The 17786-nt window shown below is 43.3% G+C and overlaps 1 protein-coding gene across 4 annotated transcripts in view; it reads left to right on the plus strand.

Annotated features, from left to right (window-relative positions):
• The window catches only part of LOC112571433 (nuclear receptor subfamily 1 group D member 2-like), a 50059-nt gene that overhangs the window by 21603 nt on the left and 10670 nt on the right, over positions 1–17786 (plus strand). For all 4 annotated transcript variants that reach the window (XM_025250405.1, XM_025250404.1, XM_025250403.1 and 1 more), the window contains exons 4-9: positions 11697–12811; positions 13877–13975; positions 15331–15439; positions 15662–15803; positions 16653–16783; positions 16974–17066. In XM_025250405.1, the coding sequence (XP_025106190.1) occupies positions 11697–12811; positions 13877–13975; positions 15331–15439; positions 15662–15803; positions 16653–16783; positions 16974–17066 (1689 nt within the window). The remainder of the gene's footprint in view (positions 1–11696; positions 12812–13876; positions 13976–15330; positions 15440–15661; positions 15804–16652; positions 16784–16973; positions 17067–17786) is intronic.

Raw genomic sequence — 17786 nt, forward strand, 5'->3', positions numbered from 1 at the left:
AACTGACCTGGGTCCCAGCAAAAGCCATTTCGCATTTTCGCCATAGGGCCACATGCCTCCCGGATACTCATGACATCCCCCCATTTCCTGTGCTGCTGGGATAAGTCTTGTAAAGCGCTGCGTTTAATATACATATATGTTGCTATGATAGAAGCTCCATTTACTGAGATTTGCAGTTGCCTTGGAGGGTTAATGGAGAAAAATGATTTCGCGGGTCGTATATGGCCCGCCTTCCGGTCGTTCCCCTCGACCCTTGGTCTAAACCAGTGGTTCTTAACGGGGTTCGATCGAACCCTAGAGGTTCGGTGAGTGGGTTCGGTACCTCAAACAAGGTTAAGAACTACTGGTCTAAACCCTTTAGAAAGGTTGAGTCGTCTTATCGTTGGCATCCGAGGCAAAGAATCTCGCTTTTCTGTTGACATACAAGCCCAGAGATTCCCATCGCAAGCAAAATCCAGATATCATCAAGATTTTTCCCGGGAGGCTGAAAACATTGACGATGTGGCAAGAGTCTGGAAACTAAAGAGTTCAGGTGGCGGTATCATCACATAAGACAGACTCATGAAAGCCGATATTTCGCCATTACCTGTTATTAAACATCGTTGACAGCTTGACACATACAGGACACTAATAATTAAATCAGTTTATTGACATTAGATTGTGATATGATTGACACATGTGCGTTGATGGGTTGTTGTTTTAGTCCGATAGATAGACCCCTTCCCTTCTATTAATTTTATTGGGTTGGGGTTGGGGTTGGGAAAGGGCGTGAAAACCAGCTGCGTTTTACGTATGGGAAACACTGGATACCTTCGGGGTTCCATTGTCTTCGATCCGTGATACCCTCGGGGTTCCATTGTCTTCTATCCGTGTCTGCCATCCCAGTACATCGCACCTAACTCAAGATTGAGCAGCACAGTGTAAGTAGTGGTCTGTAAGTGTGTGGGTCTGTGTTACCGAGTCGGTTGAGTAACAGTGTGGTGGTCTGTGTTACCGAGTGTCCTAACTCTCTGTCTCTCGATCTCGCATGTGCGTGCATCTGTTCCTGCCGCCACGTGGCGACAGCAGCCGGCCTGTAGCTGGCAACGTTGGTGGCACACGGCGAGGTGCTTACCCAGCTGCTTACCGCCAACAGAGAAAAAACCTTTTTGTAACTAGATAAATTGTACAGGTTGTCCGGACCTTCACCCGACATTCATCTCATATCCCACCCCATAGCCACTGACTACAGTTTGGAGGAGGGGGTGGGACCTGCAAGCAACTGTCACAGAGGCCACAGACTTTTGAGCCAATCAGGGACAGATATGGGTGCCTACCCGACTGGGGTGCATAGTGTACCCCCAAATACCAGCAAACTACCAGTTGGTGCCTTGGTATTGAAGCTGTTACAGGGTAGTCCACAAACAAACAACTTTCAGTGTGAACGGTGCGTGTTCAGTCTTATTAGTCTCAGTAGGAACGATCCCTGCCAGCAGTTGTGGAACTATTAACCACAATCTGTAGGAATGACCGTTGTCAGCAGTTGTAGTCAGCATGTTTCTCAGCCGAGTGTTGGGCGAGAATGCTATTACTGGCCACAAACATTCAGTTATTGTTGACAGATGACTTTATGATGGCCGCTGCTGGTCTTTACCCGTGCAAAACACAGTCGACTTCAGGCCCCCTGACAGAATTCCAGTTCAGAAAGTGTTGCTGTTTATTTCCGCGGGGTGGGAGGGTGGTAATGAGGGAAGTTTGGTTTTTCGAGTATTTGCTGCAAATAGAATCGCGCACGTGAGCTGGCGCGCGCACGCACACGCTGTAAAATTTTAATCAGATTTGTATGGATTCCTCGTTGACCTGAACTTCTTCTCACTAAAATACATCTCTTTTTTTCTTTTTTCTTTCTTTTTTTTTTTTTTTTTTTTTTTTTTGTGCAGATTTCTGTGTGCTGCACGAGAAAATAACCGCGTTCGCTTGAAACTGTCATGGTGTCGTGTGGCCGCATGATTGATCACATTCTGATTGATTTCCCGGTCACGCGGCTTCGCTCCCCTTACCGAGAGGAGTTGTCGCCGCCACCCTGTCCACCCCAAGTCAGTTCACACTTACAGATGCTGGCCTGCCTCCCTGTCGGCTGCTCCACCCCCTTTTCCATCGGGTATTTTACATTTTCTCCTAATTTTTCTCCTGTTGAGGTGAAGGTGCTAGCCAGGTGACAAACCTACCGGGCCCATCGCTTTTTTTTCTTTCTCTTTTTTTTTTTTTTTTTTTTTTGTTTATCTGTAGCATGTTTCCGAAAACAACACCTGTTGCAGCCTTGCTATGATCTATGCAAATTCAATTAGCTCGTGACATGAACCTCACAACAAAAACAGTGTTGTCGGGGGAAATGTCTTGGTTGTCTAATCTCAAACATCTGGATAAGTTTTCGCTCTTAAGTGCAGGCGCAGCTACAAGGGTGTTTGTGTTTATTTTTAGCAGCCTTGAAAACCAAACTTAAAGATCAAGGTGCAGTAAAGCAAAGACGGTTACACGATCGGTCACTTTGGGATGCTGGTGTATGGCCTCTCGCTCACTCCAGGCTGCCATGGTTATGGATGACGCACGACTGAACGGTTGGTGGACTTCCATCCTGGCACCAGCACAACATGGCACAACACCTTGTCAACAGTACATCACAGACAACATACTGACACCTTGACAGTCCGGTGACTCGTCATAGTACATACTGACACCGTGACAGTCCAGTGACACGTCACAGTACAACATACTGACACCGTGACAGTCCGGTGACTCGTCATACTACACACTGACACCGTGACGGTATAATGACATCGTGACAATACAGTCACATCCTCACATGTTACAGTTCATGACAACAATACTGTGACAATACTGTATCCACGTCTCGGGGGGCCACGGCAGCAGCTTGTGTGACCTCACAGGTCTCTGGGGTCAACTCAGGTCAAACACGAGCGCTGTGATGGACAGGGGCAGAGGATCCATATGTTTCAGCCTGCTGAGCTGCATCGTGCGTGTATCTGCTAACTCACACTATAACCTTTATCAACAGCACAACATTTCGATAAAAGATGACTTAGACCACGTGACATCAGAACGGTTCTTTTGGTACTTTTCTTTCTGGCCTGATTCTTTTCACTGATTCTAAAATTAGACTGTGGAATAAGAGCGGGTTTTTTATTTTAAAAGAAAACTTTTTCAATGGATGTGTGCATTTTAAGATCATGTTATCTGCAGAGGAAACAGCTCTGTAAATCAAAATAACACATGTGCTAGTGTGTGCTCGTTAAATCTCAGCATAAAGTGTGAGTGGCACGATGGTCCAAGTCACCGTACAGACGAAACGCTGAATGTCGCTTCAAGCGCAGTCTTTGTTGCTGTGTGGGAGACACCCGTATGTACATATGGAGGCGGTTAGCGGCGATGCTCCATACAAGAAAATCTGTAGAACATAGGGCATGGGAGAACTTGAGATGTAGATATTAGATAAATGTCAGAGTGTCAGGAAAGAGGAGGGGCAGGCGAGGGGGAGCTCAAGACGTCCCTTTCACTGAAGATGTGTCGAGGGTCTTGCAGTGTTCTCTCTGTTCTCGTGCTATTTGCAGAAGCGGAAGCATGATCAGACTGATCAAAAATGTAACAAGCTGCCTTGATATTAAGCCTTTTTTAATGGGAGGTAGGTGACGATGCCCTGTGTGGCAGAGAGATGAAAGGTGAGCTCTCCAGGAAAAGCAAGAGAATATCTCCTAATGTAGTTTGAACAAAAAGTTTGTTTAACTCGTTCACTGAAAATAGGGTTCATACTTCTGACAAGAAACGCTTTTCCTCCCCGTTTTTAGGGCTTGATGACGTCCATCGCAGGTCAAAAGTGTGTTTATCCTTTTCTCGACGATTTCCTCCTTCTAGCCCCAACAACATATTAGCAAAGTGGTATTCAGCTTAAAAAACAAGCCAGATTCTAAACAATGCCACCACCATCACCCCTCTTCACCCCGACCCCCCACCTATTGTTCCCCACTCTCTTCCCCCCAGACCCTCTCACCATCCACCATTCTGTTTTTCCATCTGCAGCTCCGTTTCTTTGTCTTTTGAAAATGTCTTTTTTTTTTTTTTGGCTTCTTTGTTAGGTAACCTGAAAATATCCATAATACCAAGAGATGCTCGATAACAGGAGTGCTCAACTCGTTCGCTCGCTTTCTCTAAAACGCGCGCGCGACAGAGAGAGAGAGCTCGTGCGTGAGGTGTCGGGGGCTGGTGGCTGCTGCAGCTGGTAACTGTGATGGTGATGGTGCCCAGCATGGCAGTCGCTGCTGCAGATGGTCTTTGACCTTACGAGGCAGGCTGCTGTAGTGATTCTTCAAGCGTGGAAGGAGGGAGAGAGTTAAGGGGAAGGGAGCCCACGCATGCGGAACTCGTTTGTTCTTACAACGGCCACACCAAAAAAGTTGCGGGAACGGTTACAGTTCAAGTAAACTTGACGAGAGCACGATAAAGGACTGAGGGTGGTCTCCCTCAGGATGCTGGTCTTAGTTGCTGACTCGGCTTGAAACATCCATCTCTCTCTCTCTCCTCCTCTCCTCCCCTCCATCTCCGCCAGGACCTGAGGACAGAAGTTGTCGTTGATCGGTTGCGACTGGTGCTGCTGGTCAAGGCCAGGCATTGGCGAGGGGGCCTGCCTCGCTCTGTCCCCGACTGTCTGTCTGCGCTCGCTGTGCAGTCGGTAATAATTTGGTTTTTGTTCCACAATGTTTATCACAATGTTTATCAGCAACAAAGATCTGTCAGCTGTTGATGCAGGTCGGTGCTTCCACGGGGCAAGTAAATAAAATGAGAGTAAAAACGCCTCGTAAACTGTTTTTTGTCTGATGTACCACCTCGTGAAGTGGACCCGTGTATACGTCACCAGTGGCGCCGAGCACGTCACATGCAGGTAGCGCGTGCGTGTGTGGTCTTGTTTACCGAGGGAAACTTTATTGACGTTTAACGATTATCTTATTGACTAATACCTTGGCCTTCGATAGATGCGTTGCTGACCTTTGACTGTACCCACATTACTCACATGTTGACGTCGCTCTGTGACAGCGGTTGTTGTTGTTGTTGTTGGTTTACAGGAATGTGTACTTACCTACACAGGTGTGACCTACACCACCGTCACTGCCCTGCCTGTTGACCGCGCCCTTTCTGCACCGCCGTACAGTCAATACCATGCACCCGTAACACTTGAAAAGGCCAAAGATAGGGGGTCGAGATCCCTGTGGCGAAGTTTTTATTTTCTCATCGGGGCTATTGACGAAACGAGAGCGGATCTCAGCTTTGAATGAAGCCGCGGTGTCGTCTCTCGGTGCTCACCTGTAGGGTGGCGACGCCTGAGAGATTGGAGTCGGGGATTTATTTAAGCGGGCTAAAGGTTCACCTGATCTGAGGCAGCAAACAGAACCTAGGTACCACAAAAAGGGATATTGCATTCAAAGGTCAGATAGTTCAGACGGCAAAGACAGAGCATAAACAGCCCACTCAGCACAACAAGTGGAACGATTGTGTCGGGTAGACGAGGCAGACCCCGAGGGCACATCATGAAGACAGGCCACATAGGGTAACGATGAAACAGGGTTGGTTAGTGTGGGTAGAGGAAATGATGAGCAGATAACAAGGGTGGATCTTGTGTTGAAGACTGCGGCGCGGCTGTCTGGCCCAAACCCTGCTCGCCTCACCCGCCGAAGCATGGCTTCTGTATCTGGCGATTGCAGCTTATCTTGCAGAGGGAAAAAAATTAATCGTGATAGTTTGAAGGTAATCGCGGGCCGAGGGATCCTCTGTAGTGATAATACCCCCCTACACCATGGTTTTTTTTTTATGAGTGAGGGTGTTGTAGAGCCAGCAAAGCAACGGTGATGATCTGCAGGCAGAGGTGTGTATGAAGGCCGTGTCTGGGTGTCGTCTGTCTGTAGACGGTGTTACGACCCTCGGGTATCTCAGGCACCTGGGTGTGCTTCCTGCTGCTGCATGTGCTGCTGTGGAGATGTCCGCACACCTTTGGGGCGCTTCTCTGTTTGTACGTGGACGACATCGTCCTGCTTTAAATGTTTGTGTGGGTGTGTCGGGGGTAGGGGTAGTCAGCATCTAGTCAGTGCAATGACGACTGCATCGTGAGTAGAGTTCAGTGTCAGCTGCATCGTGAGGCGCTCAGTTTTGTGACTGCATTGTGACAACAGTATTGTGACTACAGGTTGGTGACAACCGTAGTGTGACTAGAGGTTTGTGCAGTGAGGGACTAGGGGTTAAACGAAGCGAGTGATATATCGATAATAGTTCTCACGACCTCTCACTGGATATATGGACTTGCATGCCACCCTTCCACCGCCAGCATCTCCCTTTCAGAAACACAATCAGAAAAAACTGAGCCCTTGTTTTAGCGTTGATGTCTGTGTGTGACCTGTCGGTTGTAACGAGGGTTTATGTGCCTATCCTGCCGAGAAGGAACGTCATGGCAGACATAAGATCTGAACTCAGGACCTCTGTATTGTGCTAACAACCGCTTAGCACTGCTTGACTGCCCCCGTTCTTTGTGAGACTCAGTCAAGCATGTGGATCCTTTCAAGCCACCCGTCACCTAGGGGGCCAAGAGCGATAAACCAGCCTGCCTGCTGTAAGGGAGACAAGTCCTCCACCTTGCTGACGGGTGTGCGGCGTTGTGGTGTGGCAGACAGGGTGTGAATGTGTGAAGGCGGGTAGCCACTACCACCCCTGCTCCTCCATTACAGGCTGTGACGTGTAACGAGGACATGCTGTTTTGTAGCCGAGGGTCTGGAGGCGCAGTTATGTCTGCTGCTGTCTGTCGCCCTCTACTTACAGCCTCAGTAGCGCAGCTATCAAAGGAGTCATAATGGAGGGGCATTGGATGTCAAGGGGCTCTCTCACTCTCACCGTGTGATGTCATCTCACAAAATGTATCACTAAAAGATGCGTCGTGTGTTTCTTGTTTTTGGGGGGTTTTTTTTTTTGTTTTGTTTTTTTTGCAGTTAAACGGTGGAGTGTTGCGAGGAGAGAGCGTGTCGAAGTCGTAAAACATCTCCGCCACCGTTATCTGAAAAGTAGAGCGCGCCTATGAAACCTGTCGTAAGCCGAACTGGCGTCAAGCGAAGAAGCAATTACTATTAATTTATACAGGGGAAGGTATTTATGCCTTCCACGATCTTACCCCTCACCTCTCCCCCCCCAACAAAAAACAATTTCCAATCCTACACAGAACCTAAAATAGAATAAAGCAGGAATGATATGATTAATACACAGCCTGTAAAAAGTACACAAATAATGTATGAACGATGTAGTTCTACTCACGAGGGACTTGAATAAGCTACAAAACAAACGCCAAACGCTGTTTTCACTTTTTTCTCTCCCCTTCCCCCATTTTATCCGTGGTTAAAAAATCGGTGATTATCCCTTTTTGAATTTTCTGTCCGTTAGCTGCAGCAGGTGCTAACGCGGGTCCTTCATAAACATGAAGTGCTGTTAAACGAACTCTCGAAAGCGAGGAATACCTATATATATATATGTTTTTTGCGGTTTTCGATACTCTGGAGTTTGAGTTATTGTGTACGGTTTGGTTTTTTAGTGGGAGGAGGGGGGTAATCTTTTTTGGTTTTGTTTTGTTTTGTTTTTTTTAAGCCCTGCGGGTAGGCGATGAGAGGGAAAAAGTTAACGATCGACGAGGAGCCTGGCTTCTTATCAACATCGTGGGTACGTGCATGGTTTGGCAATGTGGGTGCGAGACATACATACACTGTAAGGGTAACCATACTACAGGCACAATGTGTCTTTATTGCTGTTTACTTTTTCTTTCTCTTTTACCACTCTTCTTCTTTCTTTCTCTTCCATCACCCTCACCCACAAGTGTTTGTGTGTGTGTGTTATATACGGGCAGAAATAAACAGGTTATTTATTGTTCAGACTCTGTGTATTTGCGATCGTTTATCAAAGCTGTTTTTATCTGGAATCCATTGTTTTGATGGTGAAGGGTCACGTGATACGCTGGCCATGAGCCGACATTTTGTGCAGCAAGCAGACAGATTGTTGCCTCGAGCAGTCAGTATGCACGATGGGTGAGAGACCCACCGGTGTTTGAAAATATACAGAGATGAAAGGATATCACAACAGACAAGAGTATATATAGATATATTTGTGTGTGTGTGTAAAGCAATACATGTGTGACTTACCATCTTCGTATTGAAGTACTCGGCAGTGTTTAGTTGTATCAGTTGATCGACATTATCATGATGATGTGAACTTGTAGCAATGAAACTATAAACACTAGTGACGAGAGTTCAACATCAGCATGAGTAGAATAGTGTGCAATCATACCAGACATGTCATTGTCATTAATCACACACCTAAACTCCATCAGTTGTCTGCACAATGCGGGTAACAACATATTCAACAATTACATTTTAATGCTCGATATTAAAGAAGTCTCGTTTTTATTTGATTTTTTTCTTTGAATTTTTGTTAAACCTCATCTAATGCCGTTGCTGAAGCTTGGCAATCAGTTCCGTTCTGAAATAAGCACATCATTAATCATTATTTAAATAGTGTCGACAGTGAACAGAACTGTTAGAACGGTATTATTTTTAAAAAATGAAAGTTTCATCTCATAGAGTCCATTTAAACAGTGACCACATTGTTTTTATAGCTGATTCAGGATGTTATTGACAGGATATAAAAGCTTACTTTCAACTAAAATGTTTCAGTTTAGTTTGAGCAGACAAACGAAACCTAGGTAAAGAATTTTTTAATACATTAACAATTGATTAAAACATCCGGTTTCAAAAATAAAATTAGTCTGAGAAATATATACACGAAATTATCCATTACTGATTATAAAAATTATAATATAAAACATAAAAGAAGTAAAGGGTAAAAATGGTTTACCCTCCACGTCTTTCGGGTGTTGGGGAGCTACACTTGTCATGAGGGGGGGTGCTATCATTGCTGTTTTAGGTGGTCACAACTTGCAGGGCTCGCTGTTTTATTCGGAGGATGCTAGGCTAGTGTAACATTCCCCCTTACCTCCGAAATACAATGTTGAACGTGCAATTCTTGAAAACATTGCAACGTGTGAATCACCCATTCCTGGCAGCTGAGTCGACTGGAAATGCTCTCAGGGTGACACGGGAATCGATCCGTACGTGTAACCTTCGGATTCGGACGCTACTGCTGTCTAACCACTCTGCTATTCGATTATGTGTTGAATTTCTGGATGCTTTTAACATTATTTGCTTTATGGACAGATGCATAGCAGGCTTGGAAAAAATTATGCATTTAGGAATTTTACTTGGAAAAAAACTTTAAAAAAAAACCCATGCACTCACCAAGCTTTTATATTAAACAGTCCATGTCAAATCTGCTCGGTGACTACTTTTTCCAGCTGATTCGATTTATTTAAATCTTATGTAATGGAGACTTACACACGCACCATTCCGTTAACCAGTCCAAGGAACTGAGTCGAGTGTTTAACTTGTTTCCCCCCGTATATCTACGATGCACGCAGACAATTCTCTGGCTCCAGCAAACATTTTACATTCACTTATTGTCCGCCCTACACGACACTCGACAGACACCTGATAAAAGCCGATCCCTTTTGTCAGATTAACACGATAGAATCATCTTTCTGCTTCCTGGTGCTATTTTGAGTTAATTTTTGGATTAATTGCATTTTAAATTTGCGCTCGATGGCTCGCTGACATCAAATGACAACGGATTGTTTTCTCAGAAATGCTAGGAACACGAATACAAACTGACACCATGTACATCTAGAGTTAGCAACCTGTGGACAGCATCCATTACAAACGCATCCCTCGCCCTTGTAGTGAGTGGTGCTCGCTGTTGTTGTCACGAGTGGGCTGCCATGTAAGCGTGTCTGTAAGTGTGTCCATGCCACGTAAGTGTGTCCTTACTATGTTAGCGTGTCTGTAAGTGTGTCTATACCACGTAAGTGTGTCCATACTATGTTAGCGTGTCTGTAAGTGTGTCTATGCCATGTAAGTGTGTCCATACCATGTTAGCGTGTCTGTAAGTGTGTCCATGCCATGTGTGTCCATACTATGTTAGCGTGTCTGTAAGTGTGTCCATACCATGTAAGCATGTCGATGTCGTACTATCGAACCTTGTCGTCCAAATTGTGATGAATGTTTCCTCACACGAGGAAGAGAAAGTTGCTGAGAGAAACTGGGTGTGCGGGAGAATAACTCTTGGCAGCATGAGCACCACTCACAGTTGTCTCCCTCGCGCTTTTCTGTCACAAGTTGTAGCCAGCAGTTCCACGACGGACTGCAGTAATTGCAGTGCCTCCATCGTTTAGTCTGTCTTCACGCTTGACGGACTTCACGAGAGACATTTTATATTCACACACAAGCTCGGGTCTTGGAGGCTGCAGTGTGACCTCAGCCTCGTGTCTGTCGCGGCGGTAACCTGTTGCATGTCCTTGCAGGCAGCACGCGGGTGGTTGCACGTACAGCAGCGCTTGCCCGACCTTCACAGCTGATGGTGGAGCTACCCCTGCCTCCTCCCCCCTTTCACCTCAGGGACTCCAATGTTGGAAAACTTGTTTATGGAATGACGCATGGCCGTTATCTGTAGCCGCCATGGCCACAGCTAGTAGTCAAGCTGCATACCGCAGTCAGCTGATGGTCATACGGCCTTCGCATGGTGGGCGGCTGCCGGCGCCAGCCAATCGCGTCCACCGGAACTTTATCCGGCCCACTCCATTGGGCGCTCCTCACCTGACCTACTTTACAGGTCGGGGGTCAAAGGCCGAGTTGTCAGCTGTTTCGAGAGCACTGCACAGAGCGGCTTTATTTCCACGGTTCACGCCGGTGATCATGCTCAGTTTGTGCGCCTACCTGTTTGCATGCACATGCACTAAGGGTGATTTTCTGGTCTGCCAACCTTGTGCGCGTTTGATAGTTCATGTTGAAAATTAAAGAAAAATGTGTGCGCGTGTGTGTTTGTGAGAGAGATTAACCTTAAGCTAATGGCAAACATTAAAGAAACTGATATACATTTGGAGATAAAAATAGTACCAAAGTGTACTTAACCTTTATAGCACTGTATATAAGTATAAGTATTACAAAGACAATGGGTAATAACTGAAGAGAGTGAAGACAACAGTGGGTAATGTTTGTTGTTGCTGCTCTTGGTTAAACATTAGACCAAAAATAAAACCACCTATACATTTTTTTGCAAGAAGAAAGGTTAATGTTTGCAATAAAATGAATGAAAATTGCCTTCCCCTTCAAAGCCACAATCATGGTTCATCATGCTATAAGGGTTAAGTGACACTAATTTTATTTGTTATACCGTATACATCATTCAGTAAAAATATCCCAGCAAAACACTTATTTAAATACTTGGCTACATTTTTTTAAAAACCTGAGAAGATATCAAATACATTTCAGACCGTATGAAAAATGGTGATCCACTTTAACCATCGCTGATATTATTTCTTAGCAGAACCAAGAAATGTAAAGTTTTCATTGCGTGAGAACAAGTGAGGTTATTTTTAAATAAACAAGTACACTTACAATCCACATTCTGCTGTTATACATTTGCTTTTTTTTTTTTTTTGTTTTTGTTACTGGGTTTATGGTAATGAGACTGAGTTTTTAAGTCTTAGGTTTAATTTATTTTTCTTTGGGCAGCTTCTCGCCTTGGACGTCGGCCAAAACGACTAAAAGAAGTCGGAGGAGATGGAAGCAGTGGTTCACGAAGTCACACGGGGAACTTGCCCATTGCCCCGTATCCCTCGCCGCAGGAACTATACCGCCTTCGGATGGCAGAGCTGCAGAAGCTCCTGCAGGCTAATGGTACCTTCAAAGCCGAGCTCATGGAAGCTTTCCTGTCAGCTGCCAAGGCCAGTTTCCAGGAGCATGCTAAAGGGAGTGCTTCTGGAGGCAACACCCAAAACAAAGGTCATGCTACAAAGCATATGGTGGATGCTGCAGGGACAGGAATCATGAACCAATCCTTTCCAGTGAGCACACCTGATCCAGCAACATCTTCATTGGACTCGCCAGCTGGATTAGGTGGGGGGCTCTCCAGTGTGGATTCCCCCTCCAGCTTGCACAGTCCTGGTGGGTCATACATTGACCTCAGCAATCTGAGTGCTATGGACAGTTTTCTTTTTGACCATTTATTGCCTTCGCCACCTAGCGGTGGCCAGCAAAACTCAGCAGATGCCTCACCAGACCTCTCTCACTTGCAGGCTGTGAACAGCCCACTCAGCAGTGTGGACCCTTTGTCAGCAGCTGCGAGCCCCATGTCAGATGCAGCCTTTGGCTCACCCCTTTCAGCTGGCATCCCTATCACAGCCAGTGGCAACAACAATATAAACGATTCTACTTTGTGTGTGAACGGCTTGGGGCAGCTCAACATGAATACCAATTCCTCTAGCTCTTTGCTTTCACCACATCCTCAGACTCCTCAACAACAGCAGCAGCAGCAGCTGGCATCTGCAGACGCTCAGAGCATGTCACCCATCATAACCATTGTAAAGACAGAACCTGAGTCCTGTCAAGCCTCATCACACAACCTCAACACCATTAGGCTCAAGACATACTCTGGGGATTGTCAGCATATGTCCCCTAACCACAACACCCTTAAGTTCAAAACAGAGCCTGGCTCACCCACAGAAATGACAGCTGCCTTCTTCATGTCTGGCATGCCTGAGAACTCTGACTACACCTGTGATGTGGCAGCCATCATGGATGATGTAAAGCAGGTACCTACAGAGACACGGCGCCTGTTGATAGAACAGGTCAGTTCATCTTCAGATATCACTTGCATGTGAATAGAAACGGGTGATTGTTTGCACATATTCTGACAAGATATCTTGGTAGATCCATATGGTTTCTGTCAGCAGCATCCCTTTTTGCTTTCAAAAAGTTAAGGAATTTTTGAAGTGACTATTGGTCAGAATGATTGCTTATGAAATTCATGACCAGTCATTTCATTTTCTGTTAATATATGCAAAGTTCACTTTTTGCTTTTATTATAAATTTTATTTTTACAGTATTACAGGTTCTTTGAGACTTTTTGGTATTTCTCTTTCTGTAAGAAGAAAATGTATGTGTGAGAGAGAAAGAAAATCATTGCTCTCATCAACATGAAAAATAAAAGAAATTTGGATAATGAAATTTATATGTTTATGTAGTCAGAATTTTGCTTTGGACAATTTTAGTGAAGTTTTTACTTTCTGTATTTGGGATTGATCAGTTGTGACTATCAGCTAACAGCTGATACCATTTGAGTTTTATGATCAGCTAATAGCTGAAACCACTTGCATTCTGCAATGAACAAGGAGTGTGAGAGCAGTTCTATAGTCTGTGATTAGCAAAGAGCTCTTTAACTTTATTGTGATTGTACTTAGCAAATAGAAGATACCATTTAGATGACTGATGTGTGAAGATGATCAGAGACAGCTGGCTGCAAGTGTGAGGCAGTAGAGCTATTGAGCACTAGCGGCTAGCAAGCAGTAGACTAAATGGGGTGCCACTATATGAAAACAAGGCATTTCATTTGTGTTTGATATATTTTTCAGTTTGTAAGAAGTATCTTTTGAGTTAGATATATATTTGCACCCACTGTCATCGGCTCTGTCCACTGCTGTCTCTCTCACTTCTCTTTCTGGTACTTGTTCTCTCATTCACATCCTCAGTTCTTTGACATGCAGTTTTTCCTCCACCATGCAAGACTCTCCTCCTTACACCACCACATTCTGTCTTTCCTTTAGTTTCCCTCCCGTCTGGCCCAGTTACTTGTGATTTGCAACTGACAAGGCTACTTTAGCTTGTACATAAGGCATTCATGTGTTTGCCTTCAGGTGACAGATGCTGTGGTTGAAGCACACCTTGTCACCAGCATCAATACCTACAAGGCCGTAGCAGAGGCTAACAAGAGGTTTGAAACTCACAAAGATATGGTGAGTGCTGAAAAGAGCCCATAACTCTTTTCGTATTGTAACAGATCTGTAGCTTGGGTCAGCCAATTGAACAGCTCTGTATCTTAGGAGAAGGGACTATTTTATGCACAATTCATTCAGAATATTTTCTGATAACTGACAAACTTATATGTATTTTAAAGAAACCTCTATGCTTTTTTTTTTTTTTTACAAAACATTTTGGTATTTTCTTTCGAAGCATTAAATTAGCATTATTTTTCTAAAGAGAATTGATGTATTTCTCCACTGGTAAGTGTGCTTTATGCGCTTCACAACATAAAAGACATAAAATGGAAGAATTAGGATATGAAAGTCTTGTGGATTGAAAGAACTTTCGTTGCCTTTTCACTATTCAAGATGCCAGACTTATGGTTCAGATCTGAACCCATAAAAACATCATCATCCAGTAACAATGTTACAAATTTACATATTCATTTACTGGGCGTGGTTACTCCAAGCAGAAGAAAGAAATGCTTCAGAAATAGATGATTTTTAAAAAATCCATCCTTCTCTTGTGAAGTGGCTGCTCTATGCTTTATACAGTACATCCACACATGCATGTATACACATATATAGAGAGAGAGCACGCACAACATGATTGCACACTTTGCAGTACACTTACAGAGAGGATGTATGAAGTTAATTACAAACAAAAGACACCACAGATGAAAAAAGCTCCAGAATTGCAGATGTCCTATTCTGGAATGATCAATGTTGCTTGATCAGTGATAAGGTGTGTCTGCATGTCTGCCGAATCCCTACAGAGTGCAGTAGAGTGCATTAAATCATCATCCTTTCTGTAGCTAGCATTTGCTGATAATACTATCTATGCTAGTCATCTCTGACATTATTGTAAAACAATGCCTCTGTCCTTTCTAATGTTGATTGGTGCTTACAGTGAAACAGTTTCTTGTCTTCACAACTTGAAAATCATCGTCCACTAACCTTGTTTTTGTTACTGCTTGCATAAAAACCTCTTGGCTTTATTGTAGGAAGTTAGTCTTCATGAAAAGTGATGTGTTAGTGAATTTTAAATGTCAGATGATGACAATAACTCTTTGCATTAGCTTTGATGCAGAACAGTCACCATTTGTCATCTCTAGTTTTGAACTGTGCATTCCTTCACAGATGTTTTTTAACATGTTGGATCTTCAGGTCTGAAATGGTCATATAAAAAAGAAGTATCCACATCACATTCTTTTCACATTTGTCTTTGAAAAAGAATAGCAGCAATGGTTCCAGATTGGAAAAAAAAATCCAGTAGATTATTTGCAACCCGTTCATACTAGTTGCTGAATGTTGCTAAAGTAACCCATGTGTATTTCAATGCCTTACAGCCAGACCTGAGTTCTTTGTCCCTCAGTCCCACATCCATCTGGCAGAAATTTGTGTCCTCTATGGTGCCAGAAATTACTAAAGTGGTAAAATTCTGCAAGAAGCTACCAGGTGACATATTGTTCTTTACTTAGAAGCTATGTTGTGGATGTATTTTGATGACTTGCAAATAAGCAGACACATTTGTTCTTACATTGAAATAATATCAGATGTAGTGGCTAATGGCAGTGAGAGAGTTTGCCTGTTTAAAATATTCTAAGCAGAAAATATTCAGAAAACTATGGATGGGTATAAGGCTGAATAAGTGCATGACAAATCTGTGATTTGTGACAGGCTTCATGGAGATTGACCAAGAGGACCAGATTAAGCTCATTAAACAAGGATCCTTTGAGGTTCTGTTGACCCGCTTCTCTATGCTGGTTGATCCAGACAACCAGGACATGCTTGATCCAACACACACCGTTCGAACACCACGGTTAGCACATCTCCGAGTTTTAGAGTCTTTGGTCTACATTATCACCATACTGCTAGGCTGTTTTAAATATGATAAAGTGCTTTTTAAACAAATCTTAAGTGTTTAGAGAGGGAAAATAAACATAACTGATGTTACTGACAAAAATAGGATGGCTACAGATATAACAAAAACACCAAAGTTAAGGAATGGGGGGAGGGAAGGAAGGCTACATCGCGGCAAGGCACTCAGTCCTACAGACAGATGCCACATGCAGAGAAAGAACAGTGTGCCTGATACGAGAGCTGAGCCTAGGACAGCCAACCTTCACTGTATTGGTGACAGGCGTTGTGCCCATGTTAAGAAATATTGATAAACATATTTATATAGTCAGTAGATGCAGACCTGACAGATATTGCAGGTACACAGAAGTAGTTGAGGATGTCAGAATGAATGTCATGTACCTCCGTATCTTGAGTATGTCATAGGGAAGGAAATGTTTGAGTATGTCTGAAATGAATGTGATGTAGCTTTTAATTCTTTTTTAATGAAACTTTTGTATAGAACACTTAATAAAAACAGGAAAACTTACAAAGGCCAAAAAAAGATAATTTATGCTTACAGTTCTTGATGTCTCAGATTATGACATTAAGCAGGCCTATTATTTTTCAGGAGACATAAGTAAATATAAATGTATTATGTGCAAGTGTGATTTTGCTTGAAAGTTGAAAAAAAATTTAACACCCCATATTATCTTTTAGTTAAGTGATTTATTAAGAAATTGAAGATTGCTTAGACTGCAACTTTGTTAGCAGGCCTTTCCTCGATCTTTGGTTTGTCAAAATTGTAATATTTTCTGTTTTTTGCTTTTAGGCATGTCATAAAAGCAATGCCAATGGGGGAGTTCTTGGATGAGTTCTTCTTTGTGGCTGCTCAGTTCAACCCACTAAAGCTGACAGATGGCGAGATCGGTCTTTTTACGTCTGTACTTATTATTTGTCCAGGTGAATTGGTTTCCTTGTCAAAGATTGGTCTTTGCAGTTTGGTTCATTTTGAAGGCAGTTTATGCTTTTTCAAGTTTACAAATGGAACAAGTAATGAAAAAGGAAATTGTTTATATATGGCAGACTTTCAAATTTCCAGGTTTCGTCTTAATCACCCACATTCATGATGTGTTTTTATATTATTTTGCAGACCGAAAGGGACTGAATAAAAAGAATGCCATTGCTAAGATACAATCTCTGTTTCATCAGGCCCTGTTCTACCTTATGAAGCACAACCACCCAGGTATAACTGTTTTGCCCTACAAGTGGAGGTTGACAAAAACCTTGTTTAATAATTAAAGAAACAGCTCTGTAAAGGAATGGAAGCAGATGATTTTGGGGAGGGAAATTTCAGGAGGCATTGGGTTTCTTTGGTCAGTAAACGTTTGAATTAGTGAAGCTGCTGTGAAATGTCCTCCAGAACTCTAGCAAGGTTCACGAAGATGGCAAAATGTAATTAAAACTGTTGCAAGGGACAGTAAGCAGAACTAGTTAGTGGGGAACAACTCTTGCAGCTGCTGATACATTAAATGCTGAAGTGAAAGTGGAAAAGGAATGCTTCAGAAATAAGCATGTGCCAGCTTATCCAGCATGTCCTGCTAGTCTAGGGCATTTTGATAGAGATAAGTGCAGTGCCAAGGCTACCATTACCATCTTAATAGTAACTGCTTACATGACATATCCAGCAATAGCAAGAAAGCAAAGAGATATCATCTTCAAGCTAAGTGTAAATTAATAGCTGTGTCCATTATGTATTATGACTGCATACTTCAGATAATACTGATTCAAACTCAGATTTCCCTATCCCTTTTCTAAATATATGTTTTAATGTACATCACTTTATAGTCGGAATTTGTGCTCAAAGATTTTAAGTTCTTTTCAATTTGTAGTTTAAGTGGAGAAAATACAATGGAAGTTCTATGTAACTGAAAGGTTATTTCATAAATTTTATAAGTGGATAATT

This window comes from Pomacea canaliculata, linkage group LG9, assembly GCF_003073045.1.
Source record: "Pomacea canaliculata isolate SZHN2017 linkage group LG9, ASM307304v1, whole genome shotgun sequence".
NCBI classification, from domain to species: domain Eukaryota; kingdom Metazoa; phylum Mollusca; class Gastropoda; order Architaenioglossa; family Ampullariidae; genus Pomacea; species Pomacea canaliculata.